Source organism: Harpia harpyja, chromosome Z (assembly GCF_026419915.1).
Source record: "Harpia harpyja isolate bHarHar1 chromosome Z, bHarHar1 primary haplotype, whole genome shotgun sequence".
NCBI classification, from domain to species: Eukaryota; Metazoa; Chordata; class Aves; order Accipitriformes; family Accipitridae; genus Harpia; species Harpia harpyja.
Genome location: NC_068969.1, coordinates 94,598,918 through 94,618,712, shown reverse-complemented (window position 1 = coordinate 94,618,712; position 19,795 = coordinate 94,598,918). Strand labels below are relative to the sequence as shown.

Sequence of the window (19,795 nt, the reverse complement as noted above, 5' to 3'; positions counted from 1 at the left end):
ATCACTGGAGAACAAAATTTGCAGTGAATAAAATATACCACTATTGGAGCTGCCTAAACTTGTTTGAAAGAAATGTTTGGGGTTTTCCTGTTTAAGTGTTTTCCTTAGTTTTCGATTAGTAATGAATTTTATTGTTTTAAGTACAAGCCAGCTTGAGAAATGCTGATCCAAGTTGTATGTGTATCCCAGTCTTTTTTATGGTTTTCCCCCAAATGGTATCAGTTATGTGGCATTTTGCCTCGCATTCTTAACAGATACTGCCTTCAGATACTTAAACAGTGTGTGCTATTGATGGAGCAGTACCTGGAAATTACAATCCAGTCTGCTTTACAGGCCTCCAGGTGCTGTATTTACAAAGTGCAAGACAGGACTTTCTCCACATTTCCTAGTGCAAATTGAAAGGAGCCATGACCTGGATTAAGATTTTTCTTCTTCATTTTGTACATAGGATCTGAGAATCGGAAAGGTCAGCAATGCACTCAGAACCACAGTGGCAGCTAGGGTTTGAGCAAAATTGTTATGAATATTGATAAAGTACCTTTAGTACAAGGCCACAGAGACATTCAGCCACTTAACTGGGCACCAGCTGTCATTTATCTGGTCACTATTCTATTGATTTCTCTAAATTTCCGTGTTATCTGATATCCCATAGAGCTTCAGCAATTCCTTCAGTCTTTCTAAATATGTTAATTTGGGCATTTTGCAAAAAGGGATATCTATTAACATTTGTCTCTTAAAACTCTTTTTTTTAGATTTGGACTTGCTTCTTTTAGCCCTGTGGGGCTGTTTCACACAGCATATCTTGGAAGAAATAATTTTTAATGATTTCTTTACCCACGTAAATATCAGCATGAACAGGCTATAGGTAGTGAAGCTTAGGTTGGAGATAATTTCCTGTTCAAAGTATTTTTTGATTTTCGGTCAATCTCTGTTTTTCTCCTCACGTAACTCTATTTGACCTGGATAATCTTTTTCAATTACTCTTACTATTCTCTCCCCCATATCTGGGGTACTTCCCTAATCATCCTGGGAACTGTTCAAAACTATGCAGTGTTTGCCCTTTAAGGAAATGACATGCCATTTTATTTTACTTTACTTTATATCAATGATTATATTAAGTACTGTGAAAAAATAAAATGTGAAAATAAATAGTTAAATCTAAAGAACAATTAATTTTCCTATTGGTTTAATAGTCTCAGAAAAAAGAACCAAATGCAGCTCAAATTCTGGGTTGTAACTGTTAGAGGCTTTGTCTAAAGTGGCACATGGACCAATTTTGCTGGTCCTGCTGATTTCTTACTTTAGACTAGATATTATAAGAGGTATTGACTCTTATAGAATTAAAGGCTTTTAACTTTTGTCTTTTTTTTAAAAAAAAACATTCCCCTGCATCCCACCTCTAGGTAATTTTGGCCAGCTCAAGTTGAAAAATTGAAGGAGTATATCTCTTGATACTGAATGTTTTGCAGATTTCAAACATAAAAAGCCAGTTACATATGGTCAAAAACATTTTTTTTAAAACTTCAGAAATTTAAGTTTCTTTTGGCAGAATTTGGAAGAAAGCCTCTTCAGAAGCACGTCCTTGTCTATTCTGCTTCCTTTGCTCATGTGCTTCATGCATTTCAGCTTGGATTATTATAGACAAAGATATTTGGGTGGTATTTTGCCCCTTACGTGAACTTGTGCTTCCTGTGTGAGACCATTGTGGCCGAAGTGACTTGATGATTCTTGTGCTGTTGTGTCTCTTACTTGGCTATGGCTACTGATGGGCTTTGTCATTTTCATTTTGCTGAGCAGAAGGTCTTGTTACAGTACAAATCATGATTTTATAGTTACCTTGCTATTTGTAGGCTTAGTCTCTAATTTACTATCTCATTTTGTTGTTTCCTGTTTTCCCCTTTGATGATGTGACTGGATTTAGCAGGTATTTAGTCCCTGTGATGGATAAACTGAGGATGTATCTCCGGTACTTAAGCAAGGGAGATATTTATAGCACACATCTGCACTGAGTGTTTATCTGCACAAGGGACACTGCAGGAAACAAAAGCTGTGGACCAGAGGTGTGTGGTTGTCAGAATATACCTAGTCCTCTGTGGATAAATCGGCTTTAAAAAAAAGTGGCCTAAAGTGCGACTTAGCAGAGTGCCTGGATCAAGTCTGAAATACAACAAATACGCAGCAGCGAAGTACCACATCAAGTGTTGCTCATCTCTCAGATTTCCTGGGCCTCTGTGGGATTGCTGGCAGGGTGTGCCTTGCTGAAGTGCCAGAGACACAGGGGCTCTGCCCTCCAGACCTCCCTCCCTCTTCTCCCTCTCTGCTGGGCTGCTGGAGTGTGTGCGTGTGTGCTGGCAGCCGTTTGGCTCTGCAGACAGAGAGAGAACAGTGTAAGTGTTGCTACTGATGTAATAGAACATTTCAGATCCCGGCTGAAAGATAAAGGATTTACAGGTAATGCAATAGTGCTGTTACAAATACGTATGCTTTATTCCAAAAGTTATACCTAACTTAGGTAAAGCTCTTTTGAGCTCTCCTAGTTAAAAACGATAGTTTAAAAAAAAAACAAAACAGCAACAGGTACAAATTAAGATAGTTCTTGGTTTTCTAGAAACAAATCATTGAGATTTCCTTTCCAACAATACTTCTGAAGCACAGATAAAATGGCTTCCTGTCCCAGGGTTTCCTGTATCCATGGCAACCTCACTTTAACCACTTCTTTCTTAGTTTCCTGAGCAAACAGTTGCAAATCCTGGGGCAAAATGTGAGGGCTCTAGTACGTGGCAATACTGCCTTTACAAAGGTTTCACAGATGAGTATAGTTGGTAAGCTTGTACTGAGTGAACTGCAAAACGGCAAAGTAACAGAAATAATGAACTTCAGATTTGGGGTAAGGCATTGTTTTTTATTTATTTTGAATGTAACTCAGCTGTACAGAAGTAAAATTCAAATTATAAATGAGCTGCCAGTGAAAGGAAACTTGTTTCCAGTTGGCATTTCTACTTGAATGCTATTGAAACATTTCCTAGTCATTCTTAAGTATAAAAAATAGTTAATAAGCAGTATTTTGAATTTACTAGAAGCCATTATTTTGGCAGCTTAGTTGTTTTTATGCTGCAACCAATTAAATATTTTCTGGCTAGATTAGCAGTACATTTGTTTCATTGTTCATTTATTTTGAAAATTCTTTCAGTGTAGTTCAAACTTACACTTAAGTTTTATTTTTAAACTGCTTATTTGGCATCAAAGGAGAATATATAAAATACCAATCTTGAAAGCAATGCTTATATTTTAAAGACTGTACAAGCAGAATCTTTAAACTTTCGAATTAATATTTATAAACTTCTTTTTATCTCTACTAGCGAAGTGAGAGATGAGTGAGAAGGCCAAAGACAGGGATATGTGTGGTCTGCAAAGTTCTCCACCCTGCCCGGGAGCATTCCTGTATATCCTTAATTGTTTTCTTTTGCTGCTGCTCCAGAAGGAGGCTCTTGGCTGTCCAGCTGCTTGCCAGCTCTGCACAGGGAGACAAGTTAGCTGTCGTAATTTAGGGCTTTCGAGCATCCCGCAGAACTTTCCAAAAACAACAATTCTTGTGTACCTCAGTGGGAATAATATATCGCGTGTCACTCCAAATGAACTAAGAGGCTTTCAGAAGCTTGCTGCACTCTACATGGATAACTCCGGTATTTCGTATGTACACCCGAAAGCTTTTGTGGAACTCCCCAAACTGTGCTACTTGCATCTAAATAACAATAATATTAAACGCCTAGATCCAGGAATCTTTGAAGGTCTTTCCAATCTTCATTGTTTATACCTTCAGAATAATCAAATAGCTTTTGTTCCCAGAGGATTATTTAGTGATCTCCTTTCTGTTAGATATTTAACACTTCAAAGAAATCGTCTCAGTGTCGTTGGAAGTGGGACTTTCTTAGGAATGATAAGTCTCCAAACACTTAACCTAGCTGATAATAAGATTTCACGGATATCAGATTCAGCATTTCATCATCTTGAAAACCTTGCATATTTGTTCCTTGAAGGTAACAACTTGACACTTGTGCCATCGAATGCTATTGGAAGGCTCAAAAATCTTGAAAGACTTTCCTTGTCTCACAATCCCATTGGATCAATACATCCTTTTGCATTTAAAGGACTTAACAAGCTTAGATATCTTTCTTTAAAAGATGTAAAGCTAAAATGTATTGCTGTAAATGGATTTTTTGGATTAAACAACCTTAGCCAGTTAATCTTAAGTTATAATGACTTAGAAAATATAGATTCCAGCACTTTTACTTTATTGAACAATTTAATGTATCTGCAGCTAGACAGAAATAAAATAACCAGTATTGGCGATGGTACCTTTGAAAAAATGGGGCAGTCACTTAAAATACTCAGTTTAGCATTTAATAATATTACAGAGTTGCAACCTGAAGTGCTCAAGCCCTTAGTGTCTTTAACTGATCTACAGGTAAATTATAATCCTTGGAACTGCAGCTGCAAAATGCTTGGGTTACTTAATTGGCTAGCATCGTCTCCTATTTCTGTAAAAATTCATTGTCAGAGTCCCCTGAGTATGCGTGGTAGACCTTTGCATTACATTAAGTGGACTCAGTTTGCAAACTGCAGTAGCCCTACTGCCAGCCCAGAAACAGCACGGAGTCTAGGATCCGTAGGTGTCCATCACAGCTCTACCACTTTGCTGATGGCGTGGCATAAGGGAAACAGGCACAACACATTTGAACAGTTTGTCAGTGCAGAAACTAAATATATTGCTTTCTCAGAAGGAACTACAGCTACATCTGCTCACCTGCTGCCCTATGGAGAAAACGCCACTGAAATTCCATCACAGACAACTACAGTATTATCAACATTACCGGTGCAAATACCAGCACAGATTATACCTGTTAACAGAACTGTAGAAGAAAAAGGCTTAACTCCAACAGATGCTGCTCCTGTATCATTAAAAACATCCCTATTTTGTACACAACAGGTTGAAAAGCTGAATCAGGCTTTTGACATTTTACTAGGCTTTTTCGTTCTGGCTTGTGCTGTGATCCTGTTCTTAACCTGTAAGATTATTCAATTTAGGCAGAAACTAAAGGTGCTGGAAAACTCAGGGGAAAAGAGAATAGAATATTACGGGTTTTATCAGCCTGGCAGATACAACATAACTGACCCAGTGCAGTCTCTGACTCAGAATTCAATGGGGCATTCGGAACTGGACCAAATCAGGCTGCTCAAGCGAACAGCATCTGAAAGTCAGGCGCAGGTCATATTGTTTGAACATTCATCATTGTAATTTATCTCATTTGATTTGATATTAACTTTACTGTGATCTGAAATGTCAAGAAATCAAGAACTCAATTTTCTAAAAATACCTTCACTGATTAAAATCAAGTGGTTGATAGAATTGTGGAAAAATGGTATAATTTGGGTTCTGCATCATCATTTGCTTCCTGCCTGTTTTGAAGTTTATTGATTTTTATTAGATGTCATTTAAATCTGACATGGATAGGTATATTATTGTGTCCCTGTTGTAGGAATCTTTTGCCTATAACTGAAGTATATGTGCAATATAAACTACACATACATTTATTTTTATTTTGCAGTACTTAATGGTATAAGTTTCTATAGAAATTCCATAGCAAGCTTGATGCAAGCAAAACATCAGTTTTTAGCAGATCATGAAGCCAAGAAATCTGGGGGAATGAGAAAAAAAGCAATGTTTCTTTTATTTATTGTAATGCAGTTTCTACTCTGCCTCTATTGATCATTATATTGGAAAAAAAAGTGAGCATATTTACATCTAGCATGTTCAAACTCTCGAGAAAAGAAAAATTTAAAATATACAAATTTTATTCATACCTATGACATTTTTTAATATACAACGTTGTGTATTCAGTCTGTATAATGAATATATTAAAGTGAATTTTTTGCTAGTGTGGATCTGTATCATTTTATGATAAAACCTGAAACTGGGGTTAATAAGGAAACTAAATTTCTATCAAATTGAAAAATTGACCAAGCTTATTACGTCTTAAGGTGGTAGACCTGGTTATTGTCAATAAAAGGTATTTTGTCATCTATATAGTAATAGTTTAAGGGGGGGTTGGCTAGATAAGAGGTATAAACTGAAGAAATATACTACACTTTAAAAACATAATTCTAGATTAGTTACTGAAGATATTTACATATTTGTGTTGTATATTTGGAAGTGTCAGGTCAAAGTATGTTTTCTTAGCGAAGACCTAATTTTAGGCTTCATCTTCAAAAGATGGATATTTTACTATATAGTTTGCATTTGGTTTAACTTTTTATTTCTATTTCAAATATTGATGTCTGTTTACATTATTTTCAGGTTATGTCTACTGTGTTGTAGCTGTATTTTCGAACTGAATTTCTGATACTTTTTTTTCTCGTTGTTACTCCAGTAATTCAAACTTTAATCAGGAGAAAGTCATTAAAATATGTTCCAAATAGTCCAATCTTGTAAAATTTTCAGCTAGCTGAATGGGACTTCTGTAGATGCTGTTTGTTTTCTACAGGCCTGTGCCCTAGAGACTTCAACCACTTCATTTATAAGCAACACAATTTACAGTTAGATCACTTTGCTCAAGGAAGAATGGAGAACACAGTTTTGATAGTCTGTCCTCCATGGGCTTGATTTAAGTTGTGTAGAAGTATCTTGCTGTTCCAGGATCCAGCCTGGAGACCGGGGCATTTTCCAGATGAACCAGAACTGCTCTCCAGGTTCTTGTTCTAGCCTGCCTGCTTTCTGCTGGTGTAACTCACGTGTGTGGCTGTGTTGGGCTGCTCCCTAATGTTCTGTTTGTCTGTCTCCAGTTCATTTCCAGTAATGACACATACTATTTGCTACCAGTACATACATAGACCTTGACTGCACTGTGTGGGTGTGAATGTGCAAGTATGCCTTTGTTGTTCCTTGTTATATGTTTCTATTGAATGTAATGAAATAGCAATTTACTGTATCATAATACTATATTTTACTGTAATTTACTGTATAATAGATCAAATACTTTTATGGAACACTGAAGTCAGCTACTTGGGCAAAAGCTCTAACTATTTTGGATTGCTCGAGTAGAAGCTATTTTTTTAATAATTTTCTACTTGTAGATCAGATGTTAAATGTAATGGGTAAATATTTTTAAGGAGGGAAAGCATTGACTCTAATTCATGCTTAATTATTTTTTGGGTGGCTAATCCATTACAGACTCTTCCTCTTTAACCCATTTTTGTTACTTTCTGTCTTTCCTACATAATTCCTCATGATGAGTGTTAAATTTGTTTTCATTTAGCAACAGCTGCACAGTGATTGCACAGTAGTAGGTTCTGCAGTTTTATGTGCTGTATTTCTAAATTTGCAATTTTATATGGATGTCTTCAGAAATAATGGACTTGAAATTGAGTGGAAGCTAGTTAACCAAGTTTTCATTGCTGGAAATGCTGCTGTGCTTTTGTTAGAAAGGAGTTTTGGGAGTGGGAAAAGGTTGAGAGTGAACAAACCTAGTTCTTGAGGAAATCTGAGAGAGGACAGCTCTGTTGTTTTAGGCTCTGATTTCCACAGCTGCTCTCTACAGAAGAGCACAAGAGGTTCCCTCTGAAGTTGTGTCCTTCCCGCTGACAAGCTGCTGTAGGAGTTGTTTGCCAGGTATGAGTCTCACCATTTGTAGTGATGGAACATGAAAGGAAACCGATGCTGTCAGAGCTGTTTGTGCAAGCAAAGAGTTGGAGCAGTTGGACCGCATCCTTTGGAGTGGAGTCATCCTCAAATATCCAGCTTGCCAACATTTTGGATTAGACTAACAAGGAATTGAGAGATTCATTATGCAGTTGTGGGGGAATGCCTTTTGCAGTTAGTAGCTTTTGTGTTTAAAAGTTGACACTAGGAAACAGATCCTTTCATGTGCACGTGTGGTTCATAATGTCTAACTATTAAAATCATTAGAGAATACATTAGAAGACTTGGTTGAATCTGCCCTCATGAAGCAAAATGGCGCTTTATGGTCATCAAGTTTATGGTCAGCCATAGGACTCCCCTGGAAATGTTTTCTTAGCTGCTACATTACTGTTTTAGCAGCTCGTTAGCACGGCGCAGCTCCTGAGGAGGAGGGGGTGTGTGGAATAATCATTTACATTGCTCACAGTATGTGCAAAGTAATCTTTATTTGTCCCACTCCACCTCTTTCTTTGGCTAATGAGATAAGAATAGAGAATTAATCTTTCTCAAATCCACTGTACACTAGTAAAGATAAGAAATTAAGCTTTTCCCTTTTTTGGTGTTTACTGCTTCATCCTGGTGAATGTAGAAAAGCAGAAAAGATTTTCTCCTCTTCCTTTTAATCTCTAAAAAAGTATGTTTTCCCATGCAGAATTTTTCCTCCCTTTCTGATAGGCTGAGGAAGATGGCAGACATGGGGACCATTTTATTTAAGTACCCCTAAAAATTTATCATAATATATGTTTTACTAAGATGATGATAAAGCTTTATTTACAGTAGCTATCTATGTAATTGAAATCCAGATTCTGAGTTTTTGCATGAAACCTCAGGATAATAAAAATGTTGAATAGACAGCTGAGTGTATTAGATGTGATAGGCAGAACAAGAAAAAACTAATACTACTTTTTTCAGAACAGATGTAGTCTGTTTTTTCCTTTGCAAAGCTTTTATTCTTTTGTCTGACAAATTATGCAAACTTTGAAATAAAAGGTTTGAGATTATTCATGTACAAGCTGCCCTAAATGTTTTCTACATTTTGTTTTCATTATAGGCAAGGTGAATTTTATTTACAGACAGCATAAAAGATCCTATCTGTAATAAAAAATAATGTTAATATGTGTTAATTGCATCTTTGAAACAGGGTTCTGGAGTGGTTTAGATCCTAACAAGTTTATAGAAATTGTAATCCTCTAATTCTGGGCTTGTCTTTTGATAAATTTTTTGCTGCATACCAAATTAGGTTTTGTCCTGATAACTTAGGGAAGCTGAGTAGTTATAAAACCAGTTATAACTTGATGCTGTTGTTTGTTCCATTGCTGATCTGGATTATATGCAATTCAAGGGCAGAACTGCTTAAATGGTGCCTTCCTCCTGAACTAAGATTTTTGTATGGACAGAATTAACTGTTTGGTTTTGAAAGTTCATCTACATACAGTGTGCCTGTGTTTTCTAAATGTACTCACATGACTTTCTAATGTATTTCTTGAAACAAGCAGACTAATTTTAGTCTCTTTAAAAAAGGTATTATGTTGATTTGCATGGCTCGCTCTCCTACAAAAATAAGGCCTGATGCATTTTAATATTGCCATTGAACTTTAATTGAGGTTTCTCTTTTTCAAAGCACTATGAGCCTATGCCGTCTTTATTTTTCACCAGCATGTGTCTTGTATTCTAAAAATAGTTGCATTGTTTAATGATTCCGTACTTGGTAAACATTTCAGTGAGTCTTTGGTAGGAAGAAACTTCATGTCCCATTTAAAGGGAAAAAGAAGGGGGAGAAAAGAGAAGGTATTATCTTTACTGAAAGCTGCAGGCAATGGTTACTGTATTTTGAAAGGTCTTCTACATTGGTTAGCTTTGCTTTCCTCAAAAAAAGAAAAATTACCATGAAATTTCTATTTTCCACTGGAGAAAGAAGTAAAATATCATTCCTTATTTGTGCCATAAAGTAAAAATTTCCTCTCCAAGTAAAGAAATTAGTGATTTTTCTATGGGCTTTGGAGCTAACTATCAAGAACAGTATTTTGGGTCTTCGACTACTATGCTCAATTTTTTCTGGAAATATCACAGATCCTTGGAAACACAAGTTACTGAAATGGGCCTCCCCATGTGCTCCTCCTATCAATCTGCAAGCTTGGAAAAAACCATAAAGTTAATGACCACTATACCTACAGTATTTATTTACATGTTGGTTAATTAAAGTAACCTCCCTGAATAGATTGACCATAATGAGCCCTGAAGCTGATGGAAAGGCAGTGCCTTCATTAGGTCAAACACCTTTCTCTTCCCTCCCACTATAAAATTTCTGTGGCAGTTAGGGATTCTTCATGCAGCTTGGAAAGAAAAAATGTAACTATCAGGAAATGGGTAGCAACCTGTATTATTAATTAAATAGTGCATACGTACAGGCCATAATTTACTTCTCCAAGGTGTGAAGTGTTTGCATTTGTTCTCTGTTGAATGCCCCTTGTCCTCTGTTGACATGAAGCTGAGGACAGCTGTTTCCTTTCCCATGTTGGAAAATATTAACCACATTAATGGCATTTTCCTAGAGTTGTGTTTCAAAAAAAGCATGAGGCAAAAGAGCTTTAATGGGAGGTGTGCTAGGTAGGAACCTCTGACTCCAGTGAAGAAACCTGCTCTGTCTCTGAGGGCTCGTTCTGCAGGCTGCTAAGCAGGCAGTGCTCCCTTGCTCAGTGGTGCTGTGTGGTCAGTAGGCTGTTTGCTTGCTGTCTGCGGAACCCCACAGAGGTTCAGTCTCACAACAATTAATACTTTGCTGTTCTGAATGAGATGGGGAAGCTTTTTGGCAAGGGAGAAGGTCTCTTAAAATGTGTACTTGACAATGATAATAAGAATAAGCCAGACTGAATGAAAATGTCAATTTTCATTTTGTGGAATTCAGGACTTTCAAGTTTCATTATACAAAGTACAGTTCAGATCCCAGTATTTGACAGTAGCTGAATAAAAAAGGGAACAAAAATAAACCTTTGGAAACAAAATGATTGTGAGTTGAATCAATATTATAAAAACAAATTAAAAAGAAATATTTTATATGCTTAGTATTCTAACTTGATATGCATTTTTTCCAAAGCATCCATTGCTATATAAAGTCTGTTTGTCATATACATAAAATTTTTTTTGAATGTCTGACAAGAAGTTTTTCAAATGCAATAACTAATGTACAAGGAGCTACAGTTTATCCAGTTTTTCAGTTTTCATCCCAAATAAGAAAAGGAAATGAAAGAATCTTAAGAAATAGATTTGTCTATGTTAAAACATAAAGGATCAAAATAACAATGCATGAACTTAGTATTCAGTACCTTTAAACAAATATAGAACATGTCTGCTTCTGCCTACTAGACGGCAGCAGAATCTTTTGGGGAAAATTAAACCTGAAATTCCAAACGGGGTAATAAAGTGCTTCAGTCAATGGCAGTCCCAGGAAGAGAGTTGTAGTTTACCATCATCAGTTAGGCCATTTCTGTTTCTTTGCTGTTTGTAGCTGGAACTTTTGCAGTCTTCCCAAGTTGAACATCTTCTCACTTGCAGTATGTCTTCATCCTTTTGTAGTTCACAGAGTAGGATTCCATGCACCAAAGTCTCACAATAGCACATCTCTGGCATTAGTGCTACAGTAGCAGGAAATTCGGCAGAAACAGCAGTGACAGCTGCCTTCCATTAACTAGGAGCTGGTGGCACCTACATTATCAGTCATGAGGAGCTCATGTTTCTATGCCCTTGCCCTACAGGCACATCAATGCTCAAGGCAAGGGCAAGTGTCTAAACGTGTTTAGTATCATTTTGGGTGTTGTGAGGGTATCCAGTCTGGCCTTCAGCTCATGGTGGGGAAAGGTGCTTATCTCTTTTAAGTCCCAACTGATACCTACCAGCCCTTTGCAGTTGTCTTAAGTAGCCTAGTGTTTCAAGTGGCAGGAGGTGCCTGTGTTAAAGCAGAGAAATCCTACCCCACCTTTCCCTCTGTAGTCAGGGAAGTGGCATTTGTGCAGAACTGGGTGCAGATATTTTGCACCCCTTATGGGGAGTGATTCAGCTGGCTAGAAGGGGGAAGAAATACTCATAAGGCTGGACAGAGAAAAAAATAGGGGAGTGTGCTATCTTTACAAGATGCCCTTTTCTCAAGGGTTTGTGTGTAGATTTTGCATTGAATAGTGATGGGAGAAAATGTGTAAATGTGTTAAGAATAGAAGCCAGTACTCTGACCTCCCTGCTAGCAGGAGCATGCCCTCTCCACTCAGTTCTTGAGTCCTGTGCTAATGTATTTTTTCTTTTATTCCATTTGCAATTATTTCCAGGTTTTCAACAGTGGCACATAAGGTTTTATTCTATTTAAGAATAATGTTTCTTGTGCTTTTTTGAAGTCTTTGTGTAATTAAAAAAAATATTGAATTAGCTGCTTGACTGCATGCTCAGCTAAGCAGTAAGCAATGAAAATACTGCTTAGTAAATGTGCTCTACAGTGACTGAGCAAATTTCCTGTTTAGGTCCTTCAGCTAAGTCACTTTCCTGTTGTTTTCCAAAGTTATCCAAGATAAATTTTGTTCTTTTCCAGTGTTATCCAAGATAAATTTTGTGGTATCATCAACATTTCAGTGGAAGGGCTGCATGATGTTATGACTGAAGATCCTGAAACAGGAACATACAAAGAGTAAGTGGAAAATCTAATTAATTTTTGTGGGTCTAACAGTAGTAGTACTGTTTTATATGTAGTGTTTTGATTGGAAAAATCTGTAGGCAGTTAAGACATGCTCGTAAGAGTTCCATTTTCACAAGAATGAATGTTTTAGTAAGATAGGAAATTTTTGGTCTTAAAAAATAATTGTAATGGGGGGAGGGAGGGCTTAAAATGTCGGTCAATATAATTTTACATTGTTCATTAAGCTATCTACTAAATGATGTCTTAAAATGTTCACATGCTTAGACCTGCTTTTTGCTCACTTGACTATTATATCTAAAATTACAATTCAACAAGCTTGTATATTGATAGGGTGGTAGCTCAGAGTTTCTTTGAGTGTGACATCTGGAGTTTAACCAAGATCTTTTCATAAATGCCTCAGCCTCATTGAGTGGACCTAATGTACAATACTTTATGGCCTGGAGAACTTGAAAATCTGTCCCACAAGGATAATTTTCCCCCTTCAGTTGTTCCACAGGGCATACCTCAAAAGACAGTTTCCAGAGCTGGGACCAAGAGTTCATTTGTGACAGGAAGGTGGTGTCAGGGGTGCTCAGAGTGCGCTGCCACCCAGCATCACACTCATTCATCTCCTACTGACTCCCAGGCTGCTGGTGGTATTCCATCAAAGCTGGAAAAGTAAAAAAACCTCACTGAATAATAAGGATTTTTTATGACAGATCTTAATGTTGGGGTTTTTTCTGTAATGATTACATATTTTTAGAATGATGGAGAGTTGTAAGACATTAAAAACAGGTGCTCTGCAAGATGTCCTTACAAGATACTATATTCTAATAACAGTGTTTAGTGAATGCTAAGAACCAAACATTTTCTAACTTTCAGATAATTACCTGGTGATGGAACAGACTGTATCTGAACTAATTAATTAATTGCTTAAGGGGATGTTTGCTGGCACTGAAGCCAGCTGGCACACAAAAGCCTGCATGCAATCTATTAAGTTTTTTTCCACTTAAACCAGGTGGTATGCACACAAGTGTGCCCTGAGAATGGTCCACACTCATCCTGAGCCTCAACTATGCCCAAGAATTGCTTGCAAAAGTACTTCCCCCCCCCCCCCCCCCAACTCTCTGTGTAGAAGATGTAACTCCAAAGTCTGGGAATGTGCTTTGGTGCTGTGTTCTATTACTATCAGAGACAATGTTACAGAGTCACTTTATTTCTAAACATGTTGCTTTGTCAGCACTTGTTGAAAGGAGTTCTGACACAGAAATAAATAAAACTTTGTCCTAGTTCATTTCATATTTTAACCTTGAAAGCCTGTAGAACTTGTCACTGTACTTTTCCAAACTCTGGACATTATTTTTGCTTTATAAAATACAGGCACACTGAACCAAGGACATATTTCTATTGACAGATACTGGATGAGCTGTTTGACAGATTCTGACATTTGTGTTATACATTTGGACATCATCTGAAAGTAAATAGTGAGAGCACTCATCTGGAGGGTGTGTGCACTATTCTGGTTCTCCAGGTTGAAGAAGAATAATTTAAGCCTGAACTACTTCAGAAAAAAAATTGTATACTCCACTGATTATCATAATATCTAATTACTGTAGTGCAGAGACTATAACAACATGCATGTTTAGCATAGGAAAATCAAGTCTGAAGCAATATAGAACTGCAGCCATTAAAGGATGAAGAGCAGGTAGACATGCACAGGGAAGACTACAAATTAAATGATAGTGTTGGCTGAAGCATAAACTGACCGTGAATACATTTAAACTGGAAATTTGAAGAAACTGTTGTAGTTAGATTAGTGAGTTTTTGGAAGAGGCTTTCCAAATACAAATGCAAAGATAAAGGTCTTACCAGTTTTTAGATGGAATTTTGATCAGGTTATGAAAATGATTACGCAGTGCCCTGGTTTACGATACAAAGGAATTACACTCAGCCAGGTTTCCTAGCATCTATGTTTTGCATTGTAGTGATAACTACAAGAAAGCTTTACAGACCTCAGATTTTCTGGAAGGGGGAGTATTCCATTGCTCTAGTCTTGTCTCAACAATATTTACATTTTTCCCAATTTTACCATCTTCTCTTTTTTTATTCGCTCCTCTCTTAGTTTTTTTAATTACTCTTTGTGGTTCCTAAAATTTATCAAGGTCTGAAAAAGTTAATTCAATCTTGTATGTTTTTGCAATTGATAAATTTTTGCCTCCTTTTTTTTTTAATAAACTGAGTTGTGAGAAATCATGCCATTTGTGAGGAGAGGAGACATGAGATTTGCTGTACTATTTTGAAGTAACTAATCCCTTCGTTGGAAATCACTTCTGTGTTAGCATTTGACTCTTCCGCCATGCTGTTTAGCAAGTGTTTCATACAGCTCTAAATACACATTAATAGAAAACTGAATATATAAACAGAGTAAGTCTGAACATTTTCCCATAAAATCACAACTTTTTTTCATTTTAGTAACTTCAAGTTATTCAGCGTAGCTGCAGGAACATTTGACCTGCTAGTGGAATGCAGCAATTAAAAATGCACAGTAGTACAGGGCTGAAAATGAGCAATAATGTTCATCTGTCTTGGTGCTTTGTAATATCTGGATTGTGTGTCCTTCCTGCCATAAAACATACCTAATACATGGTGGCAAGTTGTTGTCACCTGAGTGATTTTTAAATCCTTTTGGTTTTTAAAGCAGGTTTTCCAGGAAAAATTTGGTAAAGTTGTAGAATATTTGTGTATTCTTTCAACTCGGACAATGTAAAGTGAATGGAAAGCATGTTTGCTATAGGATAACGTTCATCAATGTCTTTACAAAGTCCATTCAAACTGTTTCAAGACACAGAAAAATGTCTGGCATTTAATTGTTTTTTCATATTTTCTGGTTTATACTTACTACAAAAATAATAGTTAAAATATGGCTGTTACTTGTGTGTATTGGTACCTACCAGTTGAGGGTGGAGCAAAACAAAATATAAGAAGTTTAAAAGCTTTGCTTTGCCTGCCTAGAAAAAACTCTTTATATAAATGACTGCAGAAGCTGACTCATTTCTGTCCACCTAAAACATTATTGTTCAGTGTCTTGGAGATTTTAGTCTCTAGAACCAGGACCATTGACCATATTAGTTTTCAGGTCCTCTTGTTAAAGTTCTCATGAATTCAGTGAGAAATCTTTGCTAGTTTTGCATATATGCCACTTTGATTTTCATGTTGATAGGATACAGAGTGCTTATATTGCATTTCGTTGGAAAGATTGGGAAATTCTAGTTAAGAACAGTAGGTTTTTCCATATTAGTTTTTTAAACCCACATAGTCTGTTTTCCATATGCAGAAATGCATTTTTAAGCCACAACTTGAGCTAAAATATGCATGTTAATAATGTGTGTTAAAACTGTTCTTATTCCTATTCTTAGCTGCATGTTGATGTCTCATTTTGAAGAGCCCAAAGTTACAGAAGATGAGGAACCTCCCACAGAGCAAGACAAAAGGAAAAAAATGGTAAGTTTTAGATCAGTTGTTCAATTATAGAACTGATTATGTGATTCACTTATGTCAGACTAAATTCTTTACCTTTGGATTTGGTTCATCTATTGTTCTTGGAAAATTCATCTCTTGAATCAAAAAAGGAAAATGCTTTGATGACAAACTTTGCAGCCACGACACTTATGTTTCTGCTTTCCTTTTGCGTCTTGGAAAATGTTGCCAAAATAAACATCATCTGTTCACAAATCTGGACACTACAATACTCAGACACTGTAAAAAGGGTTATTGAAAAACACAGGGAGCTAAAACTTACCGAAATGACATGGCAGGCCAAATTTCTTGTATTTAAAACAATCTTTACTGTATTAGAATATGTGTCTTACCTGAACAGCTATTGATCCGTATGCTTGCATAGAACCTTTTTCCAATGTAAAGAACTCTTATTAAGGAGTATTGATTTAGATGAAGATATCTGGATTAGGTACCATGCAACAGTGCTATTTTTGTCCAACCTCATCTGTCAATGTTTCATGATTTAATTTATTTTTGTAAGAGTTCAGGGAAACTGGTTCCTCACACAGAAAACTACAGTGTACAAATGCTGTGGAAATAGTCTGAACTGCTTGGCACTGAGTAATTGCAAAATGTGGAATTGGGTAATTGAGTATATGTGTGTAGCCCTGTCACACATTTGCTTTAAATGACGACATCTATCCAAAAGAATACTTGCAGACAGTCCTTTGGTACTTTATTTCTTCTTGTAAGAGTGGAAAATAATTTGGATGGCTTTTGGTAGTTTGTTCTAATTTGGGGGGGGGAGTTAAGCCACCGCATGCTTTTGGTTTGTTAGTAGGCTTTTCTTTTAAATACTAATCAATATATGGCTCCTTTTTAAAAAAAAGAAAATTACTCAAAAACGTTTGCATATTCTTTTTCTATTAGTAAGGCCTTAATAGAAATTCCTAGTGTCTTGCAATTTCAGATTTAAACAAAACACGGAAATATTATTTTCTATAGTCCTTAAAAATGTATTAGATAGTTCTATAATTCAGTTACACTTAAAAGCATCTCTAGATTCTGTTAAATTTGGCTAAATTATCTTCCAGCTTGTGGGCTTAAATTAAATTCCAGGTGTTTATTGCAGGATGATAATATTTATAAGCAGTTTTAGATAATCTCTTGACATATATAGATAGATACCTATATATCTTTATCAATAGGGATCAATGTATCTCTCTCCCTATTGATAGATAGATACGTTTGGTTTGTTAATCAGATTTAAAAAACATAAAGTGAATTTAAATCTACAGTCCTTTCATTTTCTTAGTTTTCTTTGAATATACTCAAATTTTATTTCTGGCTGGCTGGCTAAAGTTTTAGTAACTTTCTTGCAGAAATTCTCTTAATTTTTCAGTTACAGGTTGACTTTAACAGTTTGGATATGTATTTAGAAATTTAGACTTGTTAATTTGCTGTGGACTACCTTCAATGCGGATATATCAGGCAAAATAAAAAGTAGGGCGCGTTGGTTTATAACCTGTGTCATTCTTCCCTCCTAAATAGTACAATGCTGTACAAACCAGTACAGTGTTGATGAACAGTCATTATGAGGGAGCAGTTCTGGTGTCACGTGCAATATGGAGTCAGTGGCCATCTGATTAAAGAGAAATGGCTGTGCTTTGGTAAGGAGAAGCCAGAACTGATAAGGACATGACAGGGCAGGTTTTGATTTACATGGGAAATATATCTTCCCTTGCATGTCACTTTCCTTTTTTCTCTAAGGAATTGCTTGTGATTTGTTCCTCAACTGGTTTTTAGCATTCAGCTTAAACACCTTTACAGCTTCTGTTTCCTTGGAAGGTTTGCACAGAATAAATTGTCATACACGAACATTGAAGCTTCGTTTTCATTTTGGATCTCATAATCTACACATAACTATTTCCACGGTTACTGTGTTTTCTAGATTCCTAAGCATTATGAAAATCCTTTGGTTTTCTCCTTTCAATCCTCTTTTGTAAGAATAGCTGTCTGTTTCACTCTTCTCATTCCCATATTTAGCCGATTATACCTGATATATTTCAGACTTGTGCCTTCTATACCGTCATTTTTTCAGCTAACTTTAGTATTCACTGTATTCTTATTCCTTTCCATGCAATTTCTCACAGCTGTTAAAGTGAGCAAAGTAGTTGTTATAAATGTCTATAAATTCATTCTGAATCCCATCTGAAATTGCTAAGTATAAATTTTTGTGGATGGTGCAGAAATTGAGACTTGCCACTTCTCATGGCTGTTTATTTCAAAATGATACAGGTCATTTGGGTAGGTCACTAGTAGTAGAAGTGTCAAATAATAATCAGGATTTTTAATCGTGGCTTTGAAAGCACAGCAAGCATTTGATTTGAAAAACTGGATTAAAAACAACACATCACCTGAGTCCACTCCTACCCACCTGTACTGGAAGTTTCTTCTTCTCTGTAGGATCATCAGTGCACACACTCAATTGATGTGACAGTTAGAACAACTGCAGTAGCAGATACCTCTGGTGAAATAAAAGTGGGAACAAATATTTGAAGTGAGAAGAGGAAAATCAAGAATAACTTCAGGGGAATCTGCAATTGATTTAAGAAAGTTTCTAGTCTCCTGTCCCACTTCATTCCTGCAAGAAGTTTCTACCCTCATATATATTTCATTGCTGAATCAGCAGCTTGTATCAGGGCTTAGAATTTAAATCTCATAAAACAATAATGAAAAGATAAATGGGATTCTCTCTTTGAAAATAATAATGCTTTGCAACTTTTAAGGCCATTAATATAAAAAAAAGATAAACTGTCATGGTCCATGCTAAGTATCACTTCCCGATGTTTGAGGAGGGTCTAGATATTTTTCTTTGATCTATCCCTTTATCCTGTCATTGGTACCTTTCTTTATTATTATGCATAGGTCATAATTACTAAAGAGAGTTTTAGCTAGAACAGTGCTTTATAAGTTTATGATAATTTTATGTAATCAACATTTCCAGATACTGCTGTATTTTAGACTCATAGCAAATATATTGAGGAAAGTGTAAATAGGTGGAGAGTGATTCATGACCTTGCATTGCACATAGTGTCACCTTAGGTGACTTATTTATATATGCCCTTAATATATGTTTTTAAGAACTCTGGTATCATTGTTCAAAAAGGGAGTTAAGTGTTTTCAAGTCTTATTTGAAACTGTGGAGAGGAAAAGTGAAGTAAAGTATTTTCCAGTAAAAATCTATCTTATTTAAACCTGAATTATCCATGCTGGTACATGTTTTAGATGATGCTTATATGTAAATATAGAAGGCTTGGGAGGTTGTTTTTTTTACCGCAGTATGGGCAGAAACTAGATGAATTGTGACTTTATATCTTCAGGAAAATAAATAAATGAGTTAGTGTAATAACCAAAATTATCAAGTGTTATGTAATAATGTGGTTTACTAAAAGTAATACTTTCACTTCATTGTTTGGCGTATAATTTGTCCTTATACATTTAATGTACAACTTAGCCACAGATATAATGCGAGTCCCACTGAAATCTGTTTAAAAACTTTGATATTAGGAGCCTTTCATATTGTCTGGCTCCCGTTTCATAATCACTATTAAAAGTAAAGGATACACTCCCTCCTTTAAATTATTTTTCCAGTCTTTCCCAGAGGCTCACAGTTACAAGATACTAACCATCATGGTAAATATGTATCATTTTTTGTCCCACATTCTTGCTCCCTCTTCAGTTTATGACACTAAAGAGAATCTCTCAAGTTCTGGAAAACTTTTAAATAATTTAATTCAGATATCACCAACACAGTTTTTTGAGTTTTATTAGACTTTTATTACCTGTTCTTGCATTATAATGCCATTCCATTGGCTTGTATTATCGCTTGTAGTGAGTGATTA

At 36.0% G+C, this 19,795-nt stretch overlaps 2 protein-coding genes across 4 annotated transcripts in view; both read left to right on the top strand.

Annotated features, from left to right (window-relative positions):
• The window catches only part of IPO11 (importin 11), a 106,743-nt gene that overhangs the window by 81,355 nt on the left and 5,593 nt on the right, over positions 1-19,795 (top strand). For all 3 annotated transcript variants that reach the window (XM_052776681.1, XM_052776683.1, XM_052776682.1), the window contains 2 exons: positions 12,309-12,404; positions 15,809-15,893. In XM_052776681.1, the coding sequence (XP_052632641.1) occupies positions 12,309-12,404; positions 15,809-15,893 (181 nt within the window). The remainder of the gene's footprint in view (positions 1-12,308; positions 12,405-15,808; positions 15,894-19,795) is intronic.
• Positions 1,559-7,117, top strand: LRRC70 (leucine rich repeat containing 70). Its single transcript, XM_052776684.1, has 2 exons — positions 1,559-2,887; positions 3,360-7,117. Exon 2 carries the CDS (start codon positions 3,371-3,373, stop codon positions 5,294-5,296), a length of 1,926 nt encoding a protein of 641 aa, XP_052632644.1. The 5' UTR covers positions 1,559-2,887; positions 3,360-3,370; the 3' UTR covers positions 5,297-7,117.

What these genes read in the sequence shown, in the direction of transcription:
- LRRC70 (XM_052776684.1), top strand. Translation starts at nt 3,371, where the DNA reads ATGAGTGAGAAGGCCAAAGACAGGGATATGTGTGGTCTGCAAAGTTCT.